The sequence below is a fragment of the Schistocerca gregaria genome, chromosome 5, assembly GCF_023897955.1.
Source record: "Schistocerca gregaria isolate iqSchGreg1 chromosome 5, iqSchGreg1.2, whole genome shotgun sequence".
In the NCBI taxonomy this organism is placed as follows: domain Eukaryota; kingdom Metazoa; phylum Arthropoda; class Insecta; order Orthoptera; family Acrididae; genus Schistocerca; species Schistocerca gregaria.
This window is the reverse complement of record NC_064924.1, coordinates 197823008-197848683: the sequence shown is the minus strand read 5'-3', so window position 1 is coordinate 197848683 and position 25676 is coordinate 197823008. Positions and strand designations below refer to the sequence as shown.

The following is a 25676-nucleotide window of genomic DNA, read 5'->3' as shown; positions in this document are numbered from 1 at the left end:
CTGAAGTTGCTTACCCATCAGCTTCTTAACAATGGCCTGTGGCATAGCCCATACACTGGAAGAAACAGGCCAAATGACATCAAGCAATGTCAAATGGTCTTATTTGTCTTTGACAGTCATGGAAAGCAACTGGCACCTGTTGCACCCAAAAAAATGAGCGCAGTCCAATTGTGTCATGGTAATGTGGGCCTGAAACTTGGCAGCACAACCTAGCCCAGGGGAAAACAGAAACGAAAACTCAGAGCATGGGGATTCCAGTTGCTGATACAGAACTTTATCTGACACTTTTTTTATCTCATTGGCAATGAAGTAATGGAAAGCTTTAAATGCATCTAATCTGACTAGATCTGTGGAAGGATCCACAACATTGAAAGTGAGAGGGGAACAACAGATATGTAAGACACAGGAACGGAGAACTGAACTTGGATCAGAATCTGCTGTTTATTGTAGGTAACCAACTTCCATGAAATCAGTGTGGGGAGGAGGAGAGCCCAAGTCCAACAAGTCAATAAACAATTTTTTGGGGGAACAGTCTTCATAGAGACACAGTTTGTGTCTATCGGCACTACTGTGTCTGCCACATTTGAAGTGGAGTTACACACTTGTTGCAAACTGCCCAACACAATCGTTTTGGGCAAAGCAGTACAAGCAAGACGGAAGGGGGATACATGCCCACAGCTGTGACGCAGCTCTTGCTGTCCTGTGCCATGCTAAATTGAAAGTTGTACTGCTGCAACAACTCCTGAACACTTGCAGCGTGCCCAACGGAGGTTGACTGAGCAACTTCTGATAGCTCCCCCCCACTCAACAATGTGATCGTCCACAGCCTGTGACACTTCAGAGGAATTTACTATATGGAGCACATCCCTTAAGCATCGGATTCTCACATTGAAGTATTTTTTTTGCGGAATTTCCAATCTGAGGCCAGTTGAATAACATCATGCACCCTGTGATAAGCGTAGGATTTGTGATGGGTGCTAATGACAAATTTATGACAACTCAACTTCCGTAATTCTGCTTTCCAGATTGGTGTGGGCATTTCTGGCAACAGTAAAATTATGCACACATCACAATGAAATGCATTCTGTCATACTAATAGTTTGAGAGTGAAGCAAAGCAAGCGCTGTATCATGTATAAGATACAGAGGCGAGCGAGTGCACGGGACTTACCCTAGTTCACTGCTAGTAGCGTCACGTCATCGTAACGCGCCTGCATATAGTATTGCACCACATTTAACATAAAAGTAAAAATTAAGATTTGTGTGTAAAACTTTGTTAAAGTATAGTTCTATGTAATAATGTTTCAGGTAACAAATCTTAATGTTATAAAATTAGTAGTTTACGTAAAATTCACGTTTTGAAAGAAAAATAGGAGGCGCTAAATAATGACGCTAGGAAGCCAAAATTTGGTGAGAAGGTGCAGTAAGAAGTCATTAATGAGTGGTGCTGGTTTCCAAAACCATAAAACTAAAATTGACTCCAGAATCCGCGTTTTTCGGAAAAATCAGAGGCGCGAAATAATAGAGCTACAATATTGAAAATTGGTAGGATGCTTCAGTTCACCCTAATAATAATAATGGAAATACCACAATCAGTTACCTCTTCTAGTTTTTTAGTAATTTAGTAAAAACTACTTTTGTGAGTAAAATGTACATAAGCATTATAGATTAAGTACTTTAAATTTTAATGATAAAACAAATTCTTTAAGACCAATGATCAGATAGGACAATTAACAAAGCTACACCAAGTTTTAGTCTTGTAGCATAATTAACAGCTGATACAAGTCTTGATAAAGCTATGGTTCAGAGGTAACAATCTACCGTTAGTTCCATTGTAAAAATTCTAGAGAGTAAAGTTTTAATTTTAGCGGGCTGAGATTTTCTACGTGCTTCTGTACTGCTCAGATGTATGTATACAAAAATTGAGAAGTTTGTAAAGCTATTATTAAATGTGATATTTAAGAGTATGTGCCTGAGATAGCGATCATTTGGAGGCTGCAGGCATCTGCATAGGAACGGAAAGAACAGATGCTCTCTTGGCGGTACGCGCCGGAGCTATATAAAAAGAGCGGCAGAGGCAGTAGTAAGCTCACTCCGCATTAGACCAACGCCTAGTCCACGCGAGCTTAACGTCCGATCGCGCCTCGCCTCGGGTGACGTCATAGCGGGCTGTGACATGCGCGTACTTAGCAATGTAAACGGACATTGAAAATCGCGAGGACTGTACACCGTCCTGGATTGTTTAGACTTCGGTAACAAACTGTTATTGTGCCGTCCGTGTGAAGTATAATTCCGCGTGGCAAGTGGTGACTAACTCCACTTTTAAGGCGAGCATTAATTTTTTTTTTTAACATTATTGCGAACTATTAATAGAGCACCGTTAGTTAGAGTAATGAACTATTCGGGAGGAACTTGCTGTAGAAGTCGCCTCTGAACTATTAAACGATTGGCTGAATTAACAATATTTAATGTCTTTAGCATTTTCAGAAGTTTCGAGTAATTTGTATGAGCCTTTAAGATAATAAAATCTTGTTTGGAACTTTAAATTTTATTGAAGCAGCCCTAATCCCGTGAAGAACTATGGATATTTTTCGTTTAGCTGGGCTGTACAGGAATGTGGCCGTGCAGACTGGGAACTAAGGTCAGTAAGTTTCCCTTCGCTTTCTGACTGGCCACCAAATTAGTTGCCAGGCTCGCGTGATTTAAGGTGGCAATGTTCAACTTTCATTCAACATTAAACAACGACTTCTTCGCCGTCCCACATATGTTGCATCGGCAATAGTCTGTTACGTGAAATGAACATTCAAACAACTCATTCGATGACTTCTTCGCCGCCCCACAAGAGGAGCTTGCAAATGCCATCAAAGCTGGCCATTTCTTGCAAAGACACAAGTTGGCAAAACAATCAGATATATGCACAACAAAAGCCAGGAAAGAAAGCCCTACACATACTTGAATTGCCCACATGAAAAACCTGAAATGGTCAGAGTAACCATGTCTCATAGGAGTTCCAGTCTTCAGCTAATCATCACACACCAAAAGGTCAACAGTTGCACTGGTGGGAAAGTAACCTGCCAAAAACATGCAGGTGCTACTTGATTGAGACCGGTGGCGAGAGGCTGGTGCTGTTTCACGAAAGATGGCTGCTGGCAATGAGACAGAGTATTTCTTCTATCAAGTGTTTGTCAGGTGACTTAGCACTAACAGTAACACACAGGGAAAACGTAAACCCTAACTTGTCGCCAAGTTTGTCATAGCAATAACAGGTACAATGTGTGTGACGTAGTACTTTATAGAGCAACACATAAGATACAGGTCGTGCATAATACTGAACACATCAACTGGACAACAGTGATGCGGCATAAAGAATAGCCCGAGCACTTGTTTGCAATTACTTAAATAATGCTCTTTCTTTGGTGGCTCACTGGAGCGCACCAAAGGGCCAACACAGTTACTCTTTCACCTCCTGTGTTGATGTGGCTGTTAAGAAACTCAATAACATGTTTCTAACTTCTTTAAAGAACGTCAGAAGTCCATTCATATTAATCAGCTATATATTAACATCAAACAGGTCCATCATTGAACTTGACAGATCATTACCAATCATAATGTACCATTATGGAGTCTCAAGATGGGATAAATATTTTTAAAAAGATCATCTGTCTCTTAACACTATGTAATAACCATTATCAAATTTATGTAAATTTCATTAGGATTTCTGTGCCTCTTCAAACTATGCCATTGATTCCAGGAGCTTATATATTCATTTCCAAGCAGGTATATCCTCATAAAAAGTTACTGCTAACGAGGTTTCATCTTGAAACCGCGTGTCGTCCTTCAGCATGATTTGGCACACAGAGACAAAATAATGCTCCCACTGTGCACTTATCTATGATACTTTGCTTCATAGTTTTCAATTGCATATATCATTTGTAAGTAAGAAGTAGTATCGCACCTCTAGAGGGGTATGTACTGCCACATATCCACGAACTTGTACAAATGATCTTGGTTTAAGCATAGCTACTTGTCATGCTTCATATGTAAAGTTTGTATCATTTTGAAGTCCTTTTCTACTAGTAATAAACTCTTGTGATGCATCTGTTTAATTGCGACTCTTTATAAAGCTAGTAACAATTATCTTATTGGGAAAATTAATGTGATTTCCATGTACACATTTCATTGTTTTGTCTTGACCAGCATCACAAATGTAATTATAACTGTGTTATAATGGAAGCAATGTGCCGTTGCATTTGCATGTAGCATCTTATTGTTATGACAGATATTTGCATCTGAATTGCAACTACAGTATACCTGTAATAATATGTCTCAACATTTGCTGCTAGTGCTACTTTATCCTTACAATATTTAAATCTTTGTATTTTTGTAAAGATACTTTAAAACCTACACCTTTTTGTTGTTGTTGTTGTTGTTGTTGTCTTCAGTCCAGAGGCTGGTTTGATACAGCCTCCATGCTGCTCTATCCTGCACAAGCTTCTTCATCTCCAAATAACTACTGCAACGTGCATCCTTCTGAATCTGCTTAGTGTATTCATCTCTTGGTCTCCCTCTTTTTACCCTCCACACTTACCTCTAATACTAAATTGGTGATCCCTTGAGGCCTCAGAACACGTCCTACCAACTGATCCCTTCTTCTAGTCAAGTTGTGCCAGAAATTCGTCTTCTCCCCAATTCTGTTCAGTACCTCCTAATTAGTTACGTGATCTACCCATCTAATCTTCAGCATTCTTCTGTAGCACTGTATTTCGAAAGCTTCTATTCTCATCTTCTCTAAACTGTTTATCATCCATGTTTCACTTCCATACATGGCTATACTTCATACAAATACTTTCAGAAAAGACTTTCTGGCACTTAAATGTATTCACAATGTTAACAAATTTCTCTTCTTCAAAAATGCTTTCCTTGCCATTTCCAGTCTACATTTTCTATCCTCTCTGCTTCGACCATCATCAGTTATTTTGCTCCCCAAATAGCAAAACTCTTTTACTACTTTAAGTGTCTCATTTCCGAATCTAATTCCCTCAGCATCACCTGATTTAATTTGACTACATTCCGTTATCCTTGTTTTGCTTATGTTGATGTTCATCTTGTATCCTCCTTTCAAAACACTGTCCATTCTGTTCAACTGCTCTTCTAGGTCCATTGCTGTCTCTGACAGAATTACAGTGTCATCAGCAAACCTCAAAGTTTTTTTTCTTCTCCGTGATTTTAATTCCTACTCCAAATTTTTCTTTTGTTTCCTTTACTGATTGCGCAGTATACAGATTGAATAACATCGGGGAGAGACTACAACCCTGTCTCACTCCCTTCCCAACCACTGCATCCCTTTCATGCCCCTCGACTCTCATAGCTGCCATCTGGTTTCCGTGCAAATTGTAAATAGCCTTTCACTCCCTGTATTTGACCCCTGCCACCTTCAGAATTTGAAAGAGAGTATTCCAGTCAACATTGTCAAAAGCCTCCTCCAAGTCTATAAATGCTAGAAACATAGGTTTGCCTTTCCTTAATGTATCTTCTAAGGTAAGTCATAGGTTCAGTATCACCTCACTTGTTCCAACATTTCTATGGAATCCAAACTGATTGTCCACAAGGTCGGCTTCTACCAGTTTTTCCATTCGTCTGTAAAGAATTCATGTTAGTATTTTGCAGCTGTGACTTATTTAACTGATAGTTAGGTAATTTTCAAACCTGTCAGCACCTGCTTTATTTGGGATTGGAATTATTACTTTCTTCTTGAAGTCTGAGGGTACTTCGCCTGTCTCGTACATCTTGCTCACCAGATGGTAGAGTTTTGTCAGGGCTGGCTCTCCCAAGGCTATCAGTAGTTCTAGTGGAATGTTTTCTACTCCTGGGGCCTTATTTCGACTTGGGTCTTTCACAGCTCTATCAAATTTTTCATGCAGTATCATATCTCTCTTTTCATCTTCATCTATGTCCCCTTCCACTTCTATAATATCAGCCTCAAGTACATCACCCTTGTATAGACCCTCTACGTACTCCTTCCACCTTTCTGCCTTCCCTTCTTTGCTTAGAACTGCTTTTCCATCTGAGCTCTTGATATTCATACGAGTGGTTCTCTTTTCTCCAAAAGTCTCTTTAATTTCCTGTTGATGAGGGCCCATACTCCGAGGAGCGTAGGGAATGATGCGGGAGACCCGCAGTGCCGACTAGACAAGGTCCTAGCGGAGGCGGTTTGCCATTGCCTTCTTCCAAAATTTCCTGTTGGCAGTATCTATCTTATCCCTAGTGATATATGCCTCTACATCCTCACATTTGTCCTCTAGCCATCCCTGCTTAGCCATTTCGCACTTCCCGTCTATCTCATTTTGGAGATGTTTGTATTCCATTTTGCCTACTTCATTTATTGAATTTTTATATTTTCTCCTTTCATCAATTAAATTCAATATCTCTTGTGTCACCCAAGAACTTCTATTAGCCCTCGTCTTTTTATCTGCTTGATCCTCTGCTGCCTTTACTATTTCATCTCTCAAAGCTACCCATTCTTCTTCTGCTGTATTTCTTTCCCCCTTTCTTGTCAATTGTTCCCTTATGCTCTCCCTGAAACTCTGTACAACCTATGGGTTAATCAGTTTGTCCAGGTCCCATCTCCTTAAATTCCTACCTTTCTGCAATTTCTTCAGTTTTAATCTACAGTTCATAACCAATAGATTGTGGTCATCGTCCACATCTGCCCCTAGAAATGTCTTACAATGTAAAACCTGATTCCTAAATCTGTCTTACCATTATATAATCTATCTTAAACATTCCAGTGTCTCCAGGTCTCTTCCACTTATATTACCTTCTTTCATGACTTTTAAACCAAGTGTTAACTATGATTAAATTATGCTCTGTGGAAAATTCTACCAGGCAGCTTCCTCTTTGATTCCTTGACCAACAACATTTCCTTGTCTTCCTTTTTGTACTATAAAATTCCAGTCCCCCGTAACTATTAAATTTTCATCTCCCTTCACTATCTGAATGATTTCTTTTATCTCATCACACATTTCTTCAATCTCATCCTTGTCTGCAGAGTTAGTTGGCATGTAATCTTGTACGACTGTGGTAGGCATGGGCTTCATGTCTATCTTGGCTACAATAATGCATTCACCATGCTGTTCATAGTAGCTTATCCATGCTCCTACTTTTTTTATTCTTTACTGAACCTACACCTGCATTACCTCTGTTTGATTTTGTATTTATAACCCTGGATTCACCTGACCAGAAGTCTTGTTCCTCCTGCCACCAAAATTCATTAATTCCCACTATATCTAACTTTAACCTATCCGTTTCCCTTTTTAAATTTTCTAACCCACTTACCCGGTTAAGTGATCTGACTTTCCACACTGCAATCCATAGAACACCAGTTTTCTTTCTCCTGATAATGACATTCTCCTGAGTAGTCCCTGCCTAGAGATCCAAATGGGGGACTATTTTACGTCTGGAATATTTTGCCTAAGAGGATGCCACCATCATTTAACCATAAAGTAAAGCTGCATGCCCTTGGGAAAAATTTCAGCTGTAGTTTCCCCCTTGCTTTCAGGGTGTCCCAGGTTTTGAGGCAGCCATTTGAATCAAGCATGTTATGTTCAGTTGCTTTTGTGTCACAGAGTCGTCTACTTTACTCTTGGCTACCATTTGGCAATGGCCATTCATTGTGGTGGACAGCTGGTTGGTAGTCATACCAAATAAAAAGCTTTTCATCGGGTGCAACAGGGCTGATATACAAGATGGGTGCTTTCACAGGGGGTCTGGCCTTTGATGGGGAGATGAACCTGTGACAGGACTGGAGTAGTAAGTGCTAGGTGGGTGGATTTAGACAGGTCTTGCACCTGGGTCTTCCACAAGGGTTGGGATTGGGAGTGGAATCGGGATTGACTAGGATGGGGAGATGAACCTGTGACAGGACTGGAGTAGTAAGTGCTAGGTGGGTGGATTTAGACAGGTCTTGCACCTGGGTCTTCCACAAGGGTTGGGATTGGGAGTGGAATTGGGATTGACTAGGATGTCGTTGAGGTTGTTTGGGTAACAGAACACCACTTCAGGAAGGTTGGGAAGGATCTTTGGTAGCATGCCCTTCATTACAGGGCAGCATGATAGATAATGAAAGCCTTGACGAAGGATATTGTTCACTTGTTCCAGTCCAGGGTGGTACTGGATGACGAAGGGGCACTCTTTTGTAGCTGGCTTTCAGGGTGGTGGGAGGATTTACGGTGTGTGAGGAAATAGTGTGGGAAATCTGTTTGCTGACTAGGTCTGCGGGTAGTACCTGTCTTTGAAGGCCATCGAGATACTCTCAGCGTACTGCGAGAAGGAGTTCATGTCACTACACACATGCTGCCCTATGTAGCCAAAATTTCTTTCGAGTACTATGAATCAGCCCAGAAAATGCCTGACAAGAAGACATCACCAACTTGGCCTCATATTTTAAGCAGGGAAAAAGCATGCTAAGATATCAGCCCCAGCAATCAACTCCATGTGAAAATGGTACTACAATTCTAATAGTATGCAGTTCTGACCTTCTTTTGTGCCCACTGGCAGTTTGTCACTCGCACCAGCCCACTGCAGCCACTTAATGCTCGAACACCAAGTACAATACAATGGAGTGAGTAAGAGATTTGCGCGCGAGTATATACCTATCCTTTTTTCCCCCTTAGGTAAGTCTTTCCGCTTCCGGGATTGGAATGACTCCTTACCCTCTCCCTTAAAACCCACATCCTTTCATTTTTCCCTCTCCTTCCCTCTTTCCTGACGAAGCAACTGCCAGTTGCGAAAGCTCGTAATTCTGTGTGTGTGTTTGTGTGTTTTGTTCATGTGCCTGTCTGCCGGCGCTTTCCCGCTTGGTAAGTCTTGGAATCTTTGTTTTTAATATATAATTCCAAGACTTACCAAGCGGGAAAGCGCCGGCAGACAGGCACATGAACAAAACACACAAACACACACACAGAATTACTAGCTTTCGCAACCGATGGTTGCTTCTTCAGGAAGGAGAGGCAAAGACGAAAGGATGTGGGTTTTAAAGGAGAGGGTAAGGAGTCATTCCAATCCCGGGAGCGGAAAGACTTACCTTAGGGGGAAAGAAGGATAGGTATATACTCGCGCGCGCGCGCGCGCGCACACGCACACACACACACACACACACACACACACACACACACACACACACTCATATCCATCCATACATACACAGACACAAGCAGACACATTTTCAAAGGTAAGTCTTTCCGCTCCCAGGATTGGAATGACTCCTTACCCTCTCCCTTAAAACCCACATCCTTTCATCTTTCCTTTTCCTTCCCTCTCCTTCCTGAAGAAGCAACCATCGGTTGCGAAAGCTCGAAATTCTGTGTGTGTGTTTGTGTGTTTTATTCATTGTGCCTATCTACCGGCTCTTTCCCGCTTGGTAAGTCTTGGAAGCAGAATGTCAATAAGAGAATACTTTTAAAATAATATTGTACGTGTACTTACATGATGTTATCATACAACATATTTATATTACTTACTACTTTTCGCACAAAATAACGTGTTCTTGAACAAAATATCAAAAGTTGTTGACAGATGTGTCCACCTTTCCCTCACTTGCCTTCAACAAAACATTCAGTGCGTGCAGCAGTTTAAAGCTGTACTGTCAGAAAGTTATAACAGGCAGAATTATGGCCCAAATTTTCACTCAGTATTGATTTTTTGGCCCAATACCTTGCAAGGCAGTATTTTTCTCCTTAAAATATGAGGTCAAGTTGATGATGTTTCCTTGTAGGAAGAAATTAAATGACAAAGGGTATTTTTTTCACATGGTGTAATGCTTTTGATTTTTGCTGCATATTCAGATTTGCACCATTCAATCTTTCGACCAACTTTGTTGTATGGGAGCGAAAGCTGGGTGGATTCAGGTTACCTTATCAACAAGGTTGAGGTTACAGATATGAAAGTAGCTAGGATGATTGCAGGTACTAGTAGATGGGAACAATGGCAGGAGGGTGTCCACAATTAGGAAATCAAAGAAAAACTGGGAATGAACTCTATAGATGTAGCAGTCAGGATGAACAGGCTTAGATGGTGAGGTCATGTTACACGCATGGGAGAAGCAAGGTTACCCAAGAGACTCATGGGTTCGGCAGTACAGGGTAGGAGGAGTCGGGGCAGACCAAGGAGAAGGTACCTGGATTCGGTTAAGAATGATTTTGAAGTAATAGGTTTAACATCAGAAGAGGCACCAATGTTAGCACTGAATAGGGCATCATGGAGGAATTTTATAAGGGAGCTATGCTCCAGACTGAACGCTGAAAGGCATAATCAGTCTTAAATGATGATGATGATGATGATTCAGATTTGATAGAAATAAATTGGGCATAACCACTATTTATGAAATTTCGCAGATTATCAGCTGAGTTGTGGCGTCAGGTTGTCACAACATTTTGATGAGTTTCCTACTCGTCATCCTCAGGCAAAGTGTTGGGTTCATGTCTCCAAGGGCCTAACAGGTGGGTATATAAAGATTCCATGACTTACCAAGCGGGAAAGTGTTGGTAGATAGGCACAATAAAAAAAAAAAAAATACAAACACACACATAAAGTTTCAAGCTTTCGCAACCCACGGTTGCTTCGTCAGGAAAGAGGGAAGGAGAGGGAAAGATGAAAGGATGTGGGTTTTAAGGGAGAGGGTAAGGAGTCATTCCAATCCCGGGAGCGGAAAGACTTACCTTAGGGGGGAAAAAAGATAGGTATACACTCGCACACAAGCAGACATATTTAAAGGCCTTTAAAGAGCTTTGGCAGAGATCAAGCTCTTTGCCTTTACAAATGTCTGCTTGTGTCTGTGTCTGTGCGGACGGATATGTGTGTGTGTGCGAGTGTATACCTGTCCTTTTTTCCCCCTAAGGTAAGTCTTTCCACTCCCGGGATTGGAATGACTCCTTACCCTCTCCCTTAAAACCCACATCCTTTCCTCTTTCCCTCTCCTTCCCTCTTTCCTGAAGAAGCAACCATTGGTTGCAAAAGCTTGAAGTTTGTGTGTATGTTTGTGTTTGTGTGTCTATCGACCTGCCAGCACTTTTGTTTGGTAAGTCACATTATCTTTGTTTATTGGAGGGGGGGGGGGGGGGGGTGGACTGCTGGACAGGTTCAATGACATATCTCTCTTCACATGTGTACTGATAGAAGATTCCAGGGTACTACTAGAGTCACTTCAACAACAATACTGTGTCAACGCACTTTCACCACCTGCTTCCAAAGCTGTAGGAAGTTCTATAAACAGAAAGATGGAGTCTTCACGGTATCCCCTCGAGTGCCAGGTGTCACTAACCTATGAATGGAAGACATGTGTATAGTTCTGCTGTATAGCGAAGGAAACCTACAAAAATCCCTACACCACCTTAACAACATACATGACATTGTCAAGTACACCATGTAGGTGGAAGAAATCGGGACATTCTGATAGTGAAAACCCTGACTGCTTACTGGAACACTCCTTCTGCAGGAAGAAGACACACCTGTACATAAATGCCAATAGCTGTCACCATCCACTGCAATGCAAATCTGTGATCAGCATCCAGGTGCAAAGATTGTGAGCCACATACAATAAGGAAAGTCCGTCTACTAAGTTACAGCATCTGCAAGAAACTTTTTGCAAGAATGTCTACTCAGAGACAAATAAAATGAACGGTGTATCCGAGCCAGAAGAAAAATGAAATTGATTCAGAAGAAGAATCCAAGCATATAGCTTCCCTTCCATGTGCAGTACTGCTCACTAAATAACAGAGAGGAAAAAAACATAAAAAGTCACTTTTCAGTCAGTGGGTGAAATCAAGAACAAGCTTGTGTTACTGGAAGGCTGACTAGGGCTTTGGATTGCTGGTATTTCTATAGCATTGCTTGGAAGTGTGGTATGTAGTACATCGCATCTCACAGTGCTGTTCGGAGCATGTGAGGAACTTTTGTCTTGGCCAGCTGAGGTCCACATGGGATGTTACGTTAACTAAAATGCAGAATAGACATGCAGTTCTAGTGTAACACGAGGCCTGCATACCCCTCCAGTCTGATAAGCACCCCACTCTCTCCCCTCCCCATCCTCCAATACCACTGACCATGACATCTCTTCCAGATTCACGCGATTAGCCCACATGTTGAGAGTATACTGTCAAGCAGTTATAAAGGAATGAACTGGACGTGAAGCTGACATTTCGTCTGAAGGTTACCATAAGGAAACTTATCAAAACATTGCAACACCATGACACCAAAACTCAGGTGATAACCCAAGATTTCATCAATTAAATCCATCGAGAAAGCATCCATCTTCATATAACTATGTTTGTTTGACTAGTAAAAGCAAAAAAATTCATAACCTCATTTAAAATCAATATGCGGTGAATATTTTGGAACATTGGATTGTTTCTTCAAGGTCAGACCTTTGTCATTTAACAAACATAGAAGTTCCATCGTGTTCTGGATCCACCAAATCCAGCTTCTGTACTGGGCAAGGCTATGAAATGGTTGAGCCACTGGCCTCGCATGTGAAAGAGTTCAAACAACAATCTGGACATCATTATTTAACCCTAGCATTACTAACGGGGGGGCCTCTTAGGCCCACTGACTCAGTTTTTCTATGTTGTATCCACACCCTTTGATATATGAACTTGAAAGCAAAAGTAATTGTTCGTTATTGAATGTACTATTGAGTCATTACAAAATTTCGGAATAAAAATGTAATTAAAATTCATTTACTTGATTTAATGCTCTGTGGGCCTTAGAAGCCCACCCGTTGGTAATAGCAAGGAAAGATTTACAAGGTTGAGTCTTTCGTTTCAAATTCTTACCATGAAACGAATTTTGGCATTGTTGCCTTCAGACATATTATTATGAAGTGGACCATTGTTATTTTCAGTGTTTCTGCTGCTGTTGAACCAGCAACATGAGTAGACAACGTTTACGTGATAGTTTCATTGAAAGAGTGCTAGAAGAAGTTTTGAACGAATCAGATTTAGAGGAAAGTGAAGTGGATGATGATGTGGAAGAAATTAGAACTGATTCATCGTCTGAGAATAAAGATGAGGTTGAAGCCAATCCACCAGATGATAATGATATGGAATGTGATAAATTCATTGCAAAAAGTGGACTTGCGTATATTACGAAGCCATCTCGACAATATCGGCGTTCTGTACAAAATATAGTGCGAGAAAGAATGGGGCTAGGACAACAAGGAAGAATTGCGTCTCTGAAAGAGGCTATAGAGCTCTTTTTTACACTTCAAATTATGAATCTAATAAAACTACACTCAAATGAAGAGGCTTCTCGACTAGGTATTCAGCACACAGATGAAGATGAGTTATTTTGTTATATAGGACTCTTGCTAATCATGGGTTCAAATCATGACAATAAGATACCTGTCCACGATTTATGGTCTTTGCTTCAGGGTCGACAAGTGTACTATGGATCAATGAGTCGGACCCGATTTTTCGAATTGATTAAAATATTGAGGTTTGATGCTAAGAACACAAGAGAAATTCGTCGCCAGACTGACAAGTTTGCTCCAATGAGGGAAATTTTTGAAAGCTTCAATTCTTCACTTCCATTGTATTTCATTCCTGGTCTACATACAACAGTGGATGGGATGTTGTCTTTGTTCCATGGTCGCTGTCCATTCAAGGTGTTTCTAAAAGAAAAATCTGGAAAATACGGCATTGTAATTCGAATGCTGTATGATTCTGAGACTAGATATGTGATCAGCATGGACATCTATACAGGCAAGTCAGGAAATACACAGCATTCAAATGGACCGATGGAAATTGTAAAGAGACTAATAAAACCTATTGAAAAATCAGGCTGTAATGTTACCACAGATCGGTACTATACTTCAGTGGAGCTTGCTGAGACTCTATGGAATGATTTTCAACTCACACTTGTTGGCACCCTACAGTCTAACAGACGACCACTCTTCCATCTTTGCTTATACTGACCCTCAGACACAGAGGCCACCAGTTACTCTTGCATCAACGCTAGTCCGCGAGAAGCCAAAGCGACTGCTGTTGATGTTTTCAACTTATCACTCAGAAGGGGTGTTGAATGAAGACTCAAAAAAGACTAACATAAATCTTTTTTATAATTCTACAAAGGGAGGCGTGGACACCATAGACCAGATGGCAAGACACTACAGCACAAAGAGAGGAACAAGAAGATGGCCTTTGTCCCTCTTCTACACACTCATTGACATAGCAGCAATAAATGCATATTCACTCTTCCTCCTCAACTTTCCGAATTGGAAAAAGAATTTGCTAAACCGCAGAAAGGTTTTTATCATTAACTTAGGTCTTGAACTAATAAGATCTCAAGTAGATAAACGGGCACAAAATTTGTATGGACTTCACAAGCCAGTAATAATGGCAATGGAAAGCGTCACACAACGGAAGCTCAGCTGCTCTGTAGAACCATCATCTCAACAGCAGAACCAGGAACATGTGGACGGTGCCACCTATGCTGCCAAGAAGCTGCATCTAAAAAGATCAAGTACAACAAGCTGGGAAAGTCAACTGTTACCTGCTCTCAGTGCCACAAACACGTCTGTGGGAAACACTGCAGGAAGACAGTGTTGTGTGAAAAATGCGTTGCAGAATGAGACAGTAAATTTTGTTTGCTTCATGTAGTGTATCGAATTAAAAAAGTCGTTTTTATAAGAAAACACTATTTTGAAACATTACTCCAAAAAATATATAAACTGAATCTCGTGATTTGTTCATTTTATTCCTATTATAATAACATCTTTTATTATCCAGTATGCAAAAACAATATCTAAGCATTTTGAATTGTTATTAGAGGTATCAGAAGTAAATAAACTTGATTTATGATAAAATAAATTGTGGTATTCTTTATGGGCCTTTGAGCCCGGCCCCCCTCCCCCCCCCCCCCCCCCCCTTGGTATTACATGTAACAAAAAATACGTTGGTAATGCTAGGGTTAAATTTTCCTTAGTTCCCTTATATCATTTCAAGCGAAAGTCAGGATTGTTTCTTCAATGCTACCAAACCAATTTCCTGCAGTTCACTTCCCACCCCATCTTGTGCTCTACCTCTAATGATCTTAACATTGACAGAACTTGGACTTGCTTCATTCTTCCAGCATTCTGTAATTATATGTTTGTGCTCATTATGTTACAATGCTAGTTCTCCATACTATCTTCATCTTCTGCAACACTATTTGTTATAATTGTTGTTGTTTTATATCTGCCTTCACTTATAGTTCACAAAGGAATATTGTGGATTATTCAAAGACTCTGGAGTTATGCCTAAGAAGACACTAGGACGGTTCATGGTGTCACCAGAAGCAGTAATTCAGCCTGGAACCCCGTTATATGCCTCCCATTTTCGAGTTGGGGATGTTGTAGATGTTCGTGGTAAAACGTAAGTACTGTGGTATTACTTAGAGTTCTGTCATTAATGTATATAGTCCAGTAATTTCATAAATTGTACGATTTTCTAGCATTGATCGAGACTTTCAAGGTGTGGTTAAACGCTGGGGATTCAAAGGTGGCCCAGCATCTCATGGTGTCACCAAAACACATCGGCGCCCTGGTAATATTGGCGGTGGTGGAGAGAAAGGAAGAGTTTGGCCAGGCACAAAAATGCCAGGCCATATGGGTAACCGCTACAGAATATTAAGGGGCCTCAAGGTAGGTAATAAATCCAAAACCATAATAAAAATATAAACAATGATAAGACACTGTACACTCATGAGTAGCGGTATTAGAGACATCTACCTAGCAATTTTAGCACCCCATTTTGTCCTGTTTATAGCGACACAATGTAGCATTGACTCCATGAGACACAAAAGTTTTGGGGAGCCATTCCGACCCATAATCACTTGATTGTTGTGCGTAACTCAGAGATCCAAAGCATGATCATCGCATTTAATCTACATTTACATCTGCATGACTACTGTACAGTTCACACTTTTTAAGTGCTTGACAAAGGCTTCATAGAACCACTCTCAAAATATTTCTCAGATGTTCCACTCTTAGATAAAATATGGGGAAAATGAACTAAATCTTTCTGTGCAAGCTTTGATTCCTTTCATTTTTTATCACGTCATTCCTACCTATGTAGGTGGGAGTTGGCAAAATATTTCTGCATTTGGAGGAGAAAGTTAGTGATTGAAATTTTGTGGAAAGACATCACAGCAACGAAAAAATGCCTTTGTTTTAATGAGTGCCACTCCAACTCACTTATTGTATCTGTGACACATTCTCACCTATTCTGTCATAATATAAAATAAGATGTCCCTTTTTGAACTTTTTCACTGTCCCTCCATCAACCCTATCTTGTAATGATCCCATACCATGCAGCAGTACTCTGGAAGAGGATGGACAGTTGTAGTGTAGGCAGTCTCTTTAGTAGATTTGTGCATATTCTGCCAATAAAACAAAGCTTTTAATTCACTTTCCCCAAAACATTTTCTGTTTGACAGTTTCAGTTTAATTTGTTCATAATTATAATCCCTAGGTATTTAGTTGAAATGATGACCTTTAAATTTGTATGATTTATCATGTAACTGAAATTTTCGTAGTGCACATATGGGGGCTACACACTTGTTATTAATCAGGATCAGTTGCCATGTTCTTTAGCACCCAGATACCTCATGTAAATCGTTGTGTAATTCATTTGATCTTCCAAGGAGCTCACTCCATTTACGTGGTAGTGGTCCATGTGTGCTTAATGTTGGAGTTATAGTCATGTGACATTGAAAGGCTAGGGCATTGGTAGCACACAAGTGTTCTCACATTTGTAGAGCTCCTCAAAGACTTCTGGCAAAATTCTGGAGCAGGGGGTTGTGCTAAGGGTGCAGAGGGTTGTAAACGAATAAACAAATTCCCAAAATCGAACTGTAGGTTTCCGTGTTGTTTTCCAGTGAGAGAGAATATCAGTTGTGTTAAGAGCTCCATTTCATAGCAAGTAAACATTCCTCAAATGAGAATATTTGGACCACTGCGTGAAAAATGCACTGTTCACAAGAGTTAGCACATGTGAGCTTTATGTAAACAACAGATTGAGTAAGGAAAACAACTCAATTTAGTTGAGGTGTTAATAAGTTGATAGGCACAAAAATGAGACTAGAAATGTTGCAAAGTTTTCAAATGATGTAACTGTTCAGGCATACCAAGTGCAGAAAATACATGAACATCGTAATGGAAAATACGTAGTGGAGTATAAATTATGGAAGGAGTAAAGGTAACAAATCACTATATCACTAAGTTGTTGACAGGCAAGTATAGAAGACTTTGCTAGCTTTTGGACAAATACTTCTTCTTCACAGCTAATGAAATATACATACAGCTGCTCAACTACAGTGTTCCACCTTATGATATTGAGCCAGAATTGCAGCTAGACTGAGGTAAGGGGTTGTTATGAGTGGATTGGGCAAGGAGCTAGGAGTGGGAGGAGGGTTGTGGAAGAATTGCTGATGGCTTGGAGAGAGAGGCAGAAGGCACACAGGATAGGAATTTGCCACTGGAGATTTGTTTGTGTCTGTAGGCAAGGGGAGCTATGCACAGTACACAGTGAGGTGGAGAAGTGAATTGAGAGTGGTAAATAGGACATAGACTGCAGAGAGGAGGGTGTGTGTGAAGTAAAGGGGGATGGGGCAGCGGTTGATGCCGGGGATAGCAGGGATGGAATCTACCTCTACATATACATAAATATTCCACAAGTCACTGTATGGTGCATGGCGAAGGGTACCACTACTGGTTATTTCCTTACCTGTTCGACTCCCAAGTAGAGTGAGAGAAAAATGGCTGTCTATCGCCTCCATACAAGTCCTAATCTCCCTAATTTTATCTTCATGGGCCTTTACGAAGTGTACGGTGGTGGCAGTAGAATATGCTCATATCTTTGTTAACAGTTGAGAGTGTACCACTATGTCAGATGCTTTTCAGAAATCTAGAAATATGGAATCTGCCTTATGCCCTTCATCTATGTTCGTAGTATACCATGTGACACAAGAGCAAGTTGAGTTTCACAAGAGTGATGCTTTCTACCACCGTGCTAACTCATGGAAAGATTTTCGGTCTAAATGAAATTTATTATATTGAAAGTCAGAGTATTTTCAAGAATTCCATAGCAAACCAATGTTAAGGATATCCATCCATAATTTTGCAGTTCTATTCTTTTACCCTCTTTATATACGGGTGTCACCTGCACTTTTTTTAATCGCTTCAAACTTTGTGCTGAGTGTGAGAGTCATGATAAATGTAAGCAAAGAAGGGTTCAATGCTCTAGAGTACTCTTTGTAAAACTGAATCAGGATTTCATATTTACCTGGTGAATAATGTGTTTTCAACTCTTCCAGTTGTTCTGTACACCAGGGATGCCTATTGCTATGCCATCCAGTCTAGAGTCTGTTCGATGGTCAAAATATAGCATGTTTGTATGATTCTCCTGTGTGAACTATTTCTTAAACATGAAATTCAAAACTTCAGCTTTCTGTTTGCTATCTTCTACTGCGACACCAGACTAGTCAAAGTGTGATTGGATGGAAGCCTTTGACCTGCTTAGCACATTTATGAAGAACCGAAATTCTCTTGGGTTCTGGGCCAGATCTTTTGCTGTGGTATGACAGTGGTAGTTGTTTGCGTACTGCAAAGGTATTTTTACAGACACATGAATCATTTCCTTTTGAACCGAGGTGGACATTGATACAAACATATTGTATTAATAAGTCTTCTTCCTTTCTTCTTATTTTAACTAGTCACAATTATTTGTCATTTCACATTTCAAGGTTTTTTTTATGTATGTGTTAATGATCTTCAAGCCACTCACATATCTGGGAACCTATTCCATATACTTGTACCTTCATTAACATTTGATAGTGTGGGCCATGTCAAAAGCTTTATAGAAACCAAAGAAAATATCTCCTTCCGGCCAGGGTGGCCAAGCAGTTCTAGGCGCTACAGTCTGGGACCGCGTGACCGCTACGGTCACAGGTTCGAATATTGCCTCGGGTATGTATGTATGTGATGTCCTTAGGTTAGTTAGGTTTAAGTAGTTCTAAGTTCTAGGGGACTGATGGCTCAGAGCCATTTGAACCAAAGAATATAGAATTCGCCTGTTGCTCTTCATCCATGGCCTGCAGGATCTCATATTAGAAGAGGGTAAGCTGAATTTCGCATGAGTGATATGTGGACCATGTTGATATGTGGACAGAGGCTTTTCCCTCTCAAGGAAATTTATTTTATTGAAAGTGCGGGTATGTTCAAGGATTCTGAAGCAAACCGATGTTACAGATATTTGTCTATCAAACAATGGAAAATCCAGGATGGAATAATGACAGTATTGGTCTGTAATTTTGTGGGTCGATTCTTGTACCCTTCTTATCTTTGTATATATAGGAGTCACCTGTGTTTTTTCCTTGTCACTTGGGATTTAGCACTGGGCGAGATGTTCCCCGACAAATGCAGGCTACATAAGGGGCCAGCATTGTAGAGCATGCTTTGTAAAACCAAATTGGGATTCCATCAGGATCTGGCGACATATTTGCTTTAACCCTTTCAGTTGTTTGCACCAGTGATGCTTATTACTGTGTCCTTCGTAAAGGAGATTGTGTGACGATCAAACAGTGGTACGTTTGTGTGAGTCTCCTGTGTGAACAATTTCTCAAATGCAAAATTTAAAACTTCAGCTTTACTCTTGATACTCTCTACTGCTAAACCAGACTGATCAATGAGTTGCTGGATAGAAGCTCCATTAAACGATTTTATGTAGGACCAGAATTTTTTCAGGTTCTTGGCAAGATCGGTTGTTAAGGTATGGCTGTGGTAGTTATAAGCTGGGTGCATTGATCTTCTTACAGATACATGACTTTCTATTAACTTCTGCATGTTGTCATTTGTTGCCTTCTCTTTTGAACCGAGAGTGCAACAGTCTATGCTTTTTCAGCATTTTTTTGAATTTCATTGTTAAACCATGGTGGGTTTTCTCCATCCTTAATCTACATACCTGGCACATACTTCTCCAGAGTATGATTTACAGCCAGTCCTCTTCTTCCAATATAGTGGAACTAAATGATGTCATTTCATTGTGTAAGTGGAATACTGACAACTGTCTATTTGCTTGTTCCAGCAGAAATACTCTCCTAACCTTCTTGATTGATTTATTAACTTTTGTAACCGAAGTCGCTATGATGGCATCGCGGTCACTAATCCCTGTTGATTAGGTCATGCCTGTTTCTAGTTACAAGGTGTGAAATATTTCCATTGTGTGTGGGCTGTTGAACTAGCTGCTGAGAACAGTTTTTGGAAAACATGTTCAAAAGGACTTTGCAAGATTGTCTGTCTGTGCCCCCTGCAATGAACCATAGGTGCCCCAGTCTAAACTCGGTAGGTTAAAGCCACCTCCATATAATATTGCATTATCTGGGTATTTTCACACTGTTGACCATGGGACCTTCTGTCAGTGACTAAAATTGTCAGCGAGGAATTGGGTACCTAGTAAAAACATCCAACAATTAATTTGATTTCTCCTAGACCTGTTACACATAACCAGATAACTTCACTGTCCACCCAAATTTGACCTCAGTAGAGACAACATTTTTGTCATATTCAATGAACACCCCCCCCCTCCCCTACCCCCACCCCTCCCTCCCATAACATCTAATCTGCCTTTTCAGCATATATTCCATGAATCGTTAATTATCTCAGAGCTTTCCTCTTTGGTTTCAGCTAGCTCTCAGTCCCGTGAGTAATTTGAGTGCGAGAAGTTTCCTGGAGGGAAGTAAATTCAGGAACTTTGTTACGAATACTTCGACAGCTTATTGATAAAATTTTGACTGTCAAAGTGTTTTTACTTCGATTGCACTCAGACACACTATCTGCAAACCCTCTGGAGAGTGTTCATCAGAGAACGTCAACCTGCCACTTAGCCTAAAAAAAATCATGTGCACTCCACAAGTATGTTACTCAAGTAGCTACTTCCTTTGTGTAGTGCACCCCCGACCTATCAAGTGGAGTCCTACAATTACCCACCTGATAATAAAGGACCCGTCTCCCCACCCCTTGCCAAGGATCCAGATGGCTTGGGTAGTGAAGCAGCTATTGAAATCAAATGTGTTATGTTCAATTGCATGTTGTGCCACAGAGTTATCTACTTTGCTCTTGGCCAGAGTTTGGCGGTGGCTGTTCATCTTGGTGAACAGCTGGTTTGTAGTCACACCAATATAAAAAGCTGTGCAATGATTGCAGTAGAGCTGGTAAATGACAAGACTGCTTTCACAGGTATCTTGCACCTGATAGAGAAGGATAAACCTATGACAGGACTGGAATAGGAAGTGCTGGATGGGTAGATTGAGCAGGTTTTGCTCTTGGGTCTTCCACAGGTATATGATCCTTGTGGCAAGGGGTTGAGATTGGGAGTGGCATAGGGATGGGCTAGAATTTTGTGGAGGTTGGTTGGGTGATGGAACACCACTTTAGGAGGGGTGCGAAGTATCTCAGGTAGGATGCCCTTTATTTCAGGGCATGTTGATAGGTAATCAAAGCCCTGGCAAAGGATGTGGTTCAGTTGTTCCAGTTCGGGTTGGTACTGGGTGATGAAGGGGACACTCCTTTGTGGCTGATTCTTAGGAGTGGAGTAGTGGTGGGAGGATTGGGGTTGTGAGGGAAAATGGCATGGGAGATTGGTTTGCAGACTAAGTCTGAGGATTAGTGCCTGTCTGTGAAGGACTTGGTGAGACCCTCCACATACTGAGCTAGGGAGATTTTATCACTGCAGATACACCGTCCCCGGGTGGCCAGGCTGTATGTGAGGGGGTTTTTGGTGTGAAAGGGATGACAGCTGTCAAAATGCAGGTGCTGTTGATGGTTGGTGGGTTTAATGTGGAAAGAAATGCAGATGGTGTCATCAGAGAGGAGGAGGTCAACTTCTAGAAAGGTGACATGCTGTTTTGAGGAGGACCATGTGAATTGGATGGGAGAGAAGGTGTTGAGGTTGTGAACGAACAAAGATAAGGTGCCTTGGTCATTAATGAACCTGGACCAGAGTAGGGGTTTGGCATTTTGGAAGGTTAGGATTAGGAACGTCTCCTCTAGATGGCCCATAAAAAGTTGATATAGGAGGATGTCATACTGGTTCCTATGGCTGTGCCATGGATTTGTCTGTACACCTCCCCTTCAAAGGAGAAGTGGTTGTGGGTTAGGATAAATTAATAAGGTGTATGAGAAATGAGGTAGTGGGTTTGGAGCCTGAAGGATGTTGGGAAAGATAGTGTTCAATAACCGTAAGATTATGGGCACGAGGGATATTGGTGTGTAGGGATGTGGCGTCAACATCGATGAGTGGGGATCAAGGAGTTAAAGGGGTGGGGCTGGCGGAGAATTGCAGTTGGAAGTGGTTGGTGTCTTTGACATGGGAGTGTAGATTGTGGGCAATTGGTTGGAGGTGTTACTGAATGAGGGCCAAAATTTTTTCAGGAATCTCGACCAGTGTCATTTATTGTTACAAGCCTGAAAAGAAAAGTCGGTTGTCTCAAAGGCTCTTTCAGAAACAACTGAAGCCTTCAAAATTCTAACGAATTCAAAGTGCAGGTAAGAAGATATTTGCTAGTGCTTTTTCTCTAAAATGCATCTGCTACTGTAGCATTGGAGGACGGACATGCTAGTACTGCCGACTGGTACACAAGTAGCTTGTGTACTGCAAATTTTTGAAAATGTTTATGAAAAATGCACAAAAGGAATAATAAGTGTGCATCACAACAACATATTGCCGCATACAACTGAGTATCAGGATATCCAAAGGTGAGCATCATGGACCCTCCATCGTACATCCACAGCCTAGCACCTTGTGATTTCATTTTGTTTCCAAAAATAAAAGATGAACCCAGTGGAATCACTTTTTCGACATCAGATGACACAGTGGACTTCGTATAAAAACCTGATTTCTAAAGTACCTCAGGAAGAGTGGTATCATTGCTTTCAGGGCTGGTTTCATCAAATGCAAAAAGTGTTGATGTTAAAGAGGAGTATTTTGAAAAACAGTACAGTCATTTAATTTTTTTTAAAAAATAATCTGTGTTTGATTTTCTAAAAATTTTCAGCATCACACTGGTAAATACCAAATTTTTGCTGGTGGTTAGGTTTGAATGGACACCTGCAGCACACCAGCCAATAGTGCTAACCTTTATGCCACACTGCATCCTGTGCTGTTTGCGTCAACATTATCAGTGAACGCAAACTTGGCAAGGGATTTGAGATGTTGTTTGGCTTGGAGGGTTTTCTCTAGATGACGTATAAACATTAGTGTAGGGTAGCGCCATGCCAGTACCCATAGCCATACCATAAATTTGTTTGTGTGTGTTATCCTCTCAGAGGAGACACAGTTATTCTCAAGGATGCAGTTTGTCAGTTGTACAGGGAACGAGGTGGTGGGTTTGGAGTTGTAGGATATTGGGGGAGATATTTCTCAATACCAGAAAGGCTATGGGCCTGGAGGATGTCAGGTGTATAGGGAGGTGGGATCAACAGTGATAAGTACGGATCCAGATGGTAGAGGAGTGTGGGTGGTTCACAGACTGCAAAGGAACTGGTATGTATATTTGAATGGGAAACTTGACTGAGGGCAATGGGTTAAAGGTGTTGGTCAGCAACAGCTGGAGCACAGTAACCAACCACAATGGGGTTTATAGGGTGGTTAGGTTTATGGATGTTGAGAAGCACGTAGAATGTGGGTGTAAGGGAGGTATTGGAGTGAATTGGGAGGTGGATCTAGCAGAGAGATTCTGGGGTGAGCTAAGGATTTGAATGGGACTGGAGGTGTTGTACTGGACTTCTGGGTTGTCTGTGACAGGATTTGTAGGTAGAAGAGTCAGAAGGTTTGGTAGACACCTGTCAAGTAATCACTGCAGTTCATCAGATAGTGATGATATTTGTGAATAGGTAGGGTGATTAAATTGGGGTCTATGTTATGTGTGTAGCTGACTGTTTTTCTCTCTGTTGATAGCTCTGTTAGGAAGGGGTGTAAGAAAGGAAAGAGAGACCAATTTGGAGCTGAGGAACCCCAGAAGATTCCCAGAAGACGGTTTGGTGAGATTGGGGGAAGTTCTTGGTTGGATGAAGGTATGAACTTGTAGAGACCAATTTAATATTCAGTTCTGGTTGGCTTTGGTTGAAGGAATTGCTGGCAAGAAAGTTTTCCTCAGTAGGGGTCAAGAGAAGGGAATGGTGCAGCACTATTGAACTAGGTTGCAGAGCTGCAAGTGAGGCTTTTGGAGACTGAAAATTCTGTACGATTGACGTTGTCAGTAGAAAGCAGACAAGAATGTTTTGAGTTAGTTTAGTTTCTAGGTTTTTAGGAGATGTGGTGGATGGAAGAGATCATCAAAGTATGGCCTATGCTTTGTGACATATCCTGTTCCATCCTTATGCTACACCGACTCCTAACTCATTATCACAAGGGTAATACCTCTGTGGAAGACCCAAATGCAATATCTGTCTAATACACCCATCCAGCTCGTCCTATACCATTCCCATTGCAGGGTGACGTAAGAAAGCAATCGTATCATATATCAGCTTTGGTGTAACTTAAGCATAGCATTTGCAATAGCCATGACCACCAACAACCTGTCTAACTGATTGAGTGGCCACCTCTAAACTGTGGCTGAGAACAGAGTTTGACCAGCCAGTGGCAGAAGACACTGCAGAGCACAATATGACTGATGTTAGTGCTGCTCCACAATCTGTGCCATCTGAATCCTTCCCACAACACTGGGTTCTGTGAAGTATATTGATGAGAACTGTCCATGCAACTCATCCTTCCATCCTGTAATCCTTGTGGACTCAGTTTCCACTAACCCCTTTGTCACACACACCTCCACCCATGCCCCAGATTTCAATTGTACTGAACTAGCACTCTCCTCTCCACAGCCTGTAACTTCCTCTTTTTGATGCCATACTCCCACCCACTCCTCCACATCACTGTGCACTGCAGCCAGAACAAGCTCCCTGTTGCCACATTCCTATGCCACACTCCTGCTGCCTCTGCCTTGCAGCCGTCAGCCACCCTTCCCCAAACATCCCTTTCACTTCATAGCTGCTTTCTCCCTTCGGTCTCTCTCTCTCTCTCTCTCTCTCTCTCTCTCTCTCTCTCTCTCTCTCTCTCTCTCTCTGTGTGTGTGTGTGTGTGTGTGTGTGTGTGTGTGTGTGTGTGCACGCATGCGCGTGTCCTGTTAGCTCTAAATGAGGATTCATCCAAAAAATAACAATGTTCTAAGTCTCATTTATGTTCCTATTCACAACTCAACTATACATTGAGTTGTTATCTCTACCCCTTCCATTATATATGCCGAGCGAGGTGGCGCAGTGGTTAGCACACTGGACTCGCATTCGGGAGGACGACAGTTCAATCCCGTCTCCGGCCATCCTGATTTAGGTTTTCCGTGATTTCCCTAAATCGCTTCAGGCAAATGCCGGGATGGTTCCTTTGAAAGGGCACGGCCGATTTCCTTCCCCATCCTTCCCTCACCCGAGCTTGCGCTCCATCTCTAATGACCTCGTTGTCGACGGGACGTTAAACACTAATCTCCTCCTCCTCCTCCTCCTTCCATTATATACAAAATACAGACACACACACACCTGTATTGTCCCAGTCGATTAGATTGTACTGCATTGTAGGTTGACTCTGCATATCCACCACA

The 25676-nt window shown here is 41.3% G+C and overlaps 1 protein-coding gene across 1 annotated transcript in view; it reads left to right on the top strand.

The window, feature by feature from the left end:
* The window catches only part of LOC126271858 (39S ribosomal protein L3, mitochondrial), an 84946-nt gene that overhangs the window by 35385 nt on the left and 23885 nt on the right, over positions 1-25676 (top strand). The window contains exons 5-6 of the mRNA XM_049974194.1: positions 15243-15403; positions 15483-15672. Coding sequence (XP_049830151.1) covers positions 15243-15403; positions 15483-15672 — 351 coding nt within the window. The remainder of the gene's footprint in view (positions 1-15242; positions 15404-15482; positions 15673-25676) is intronic.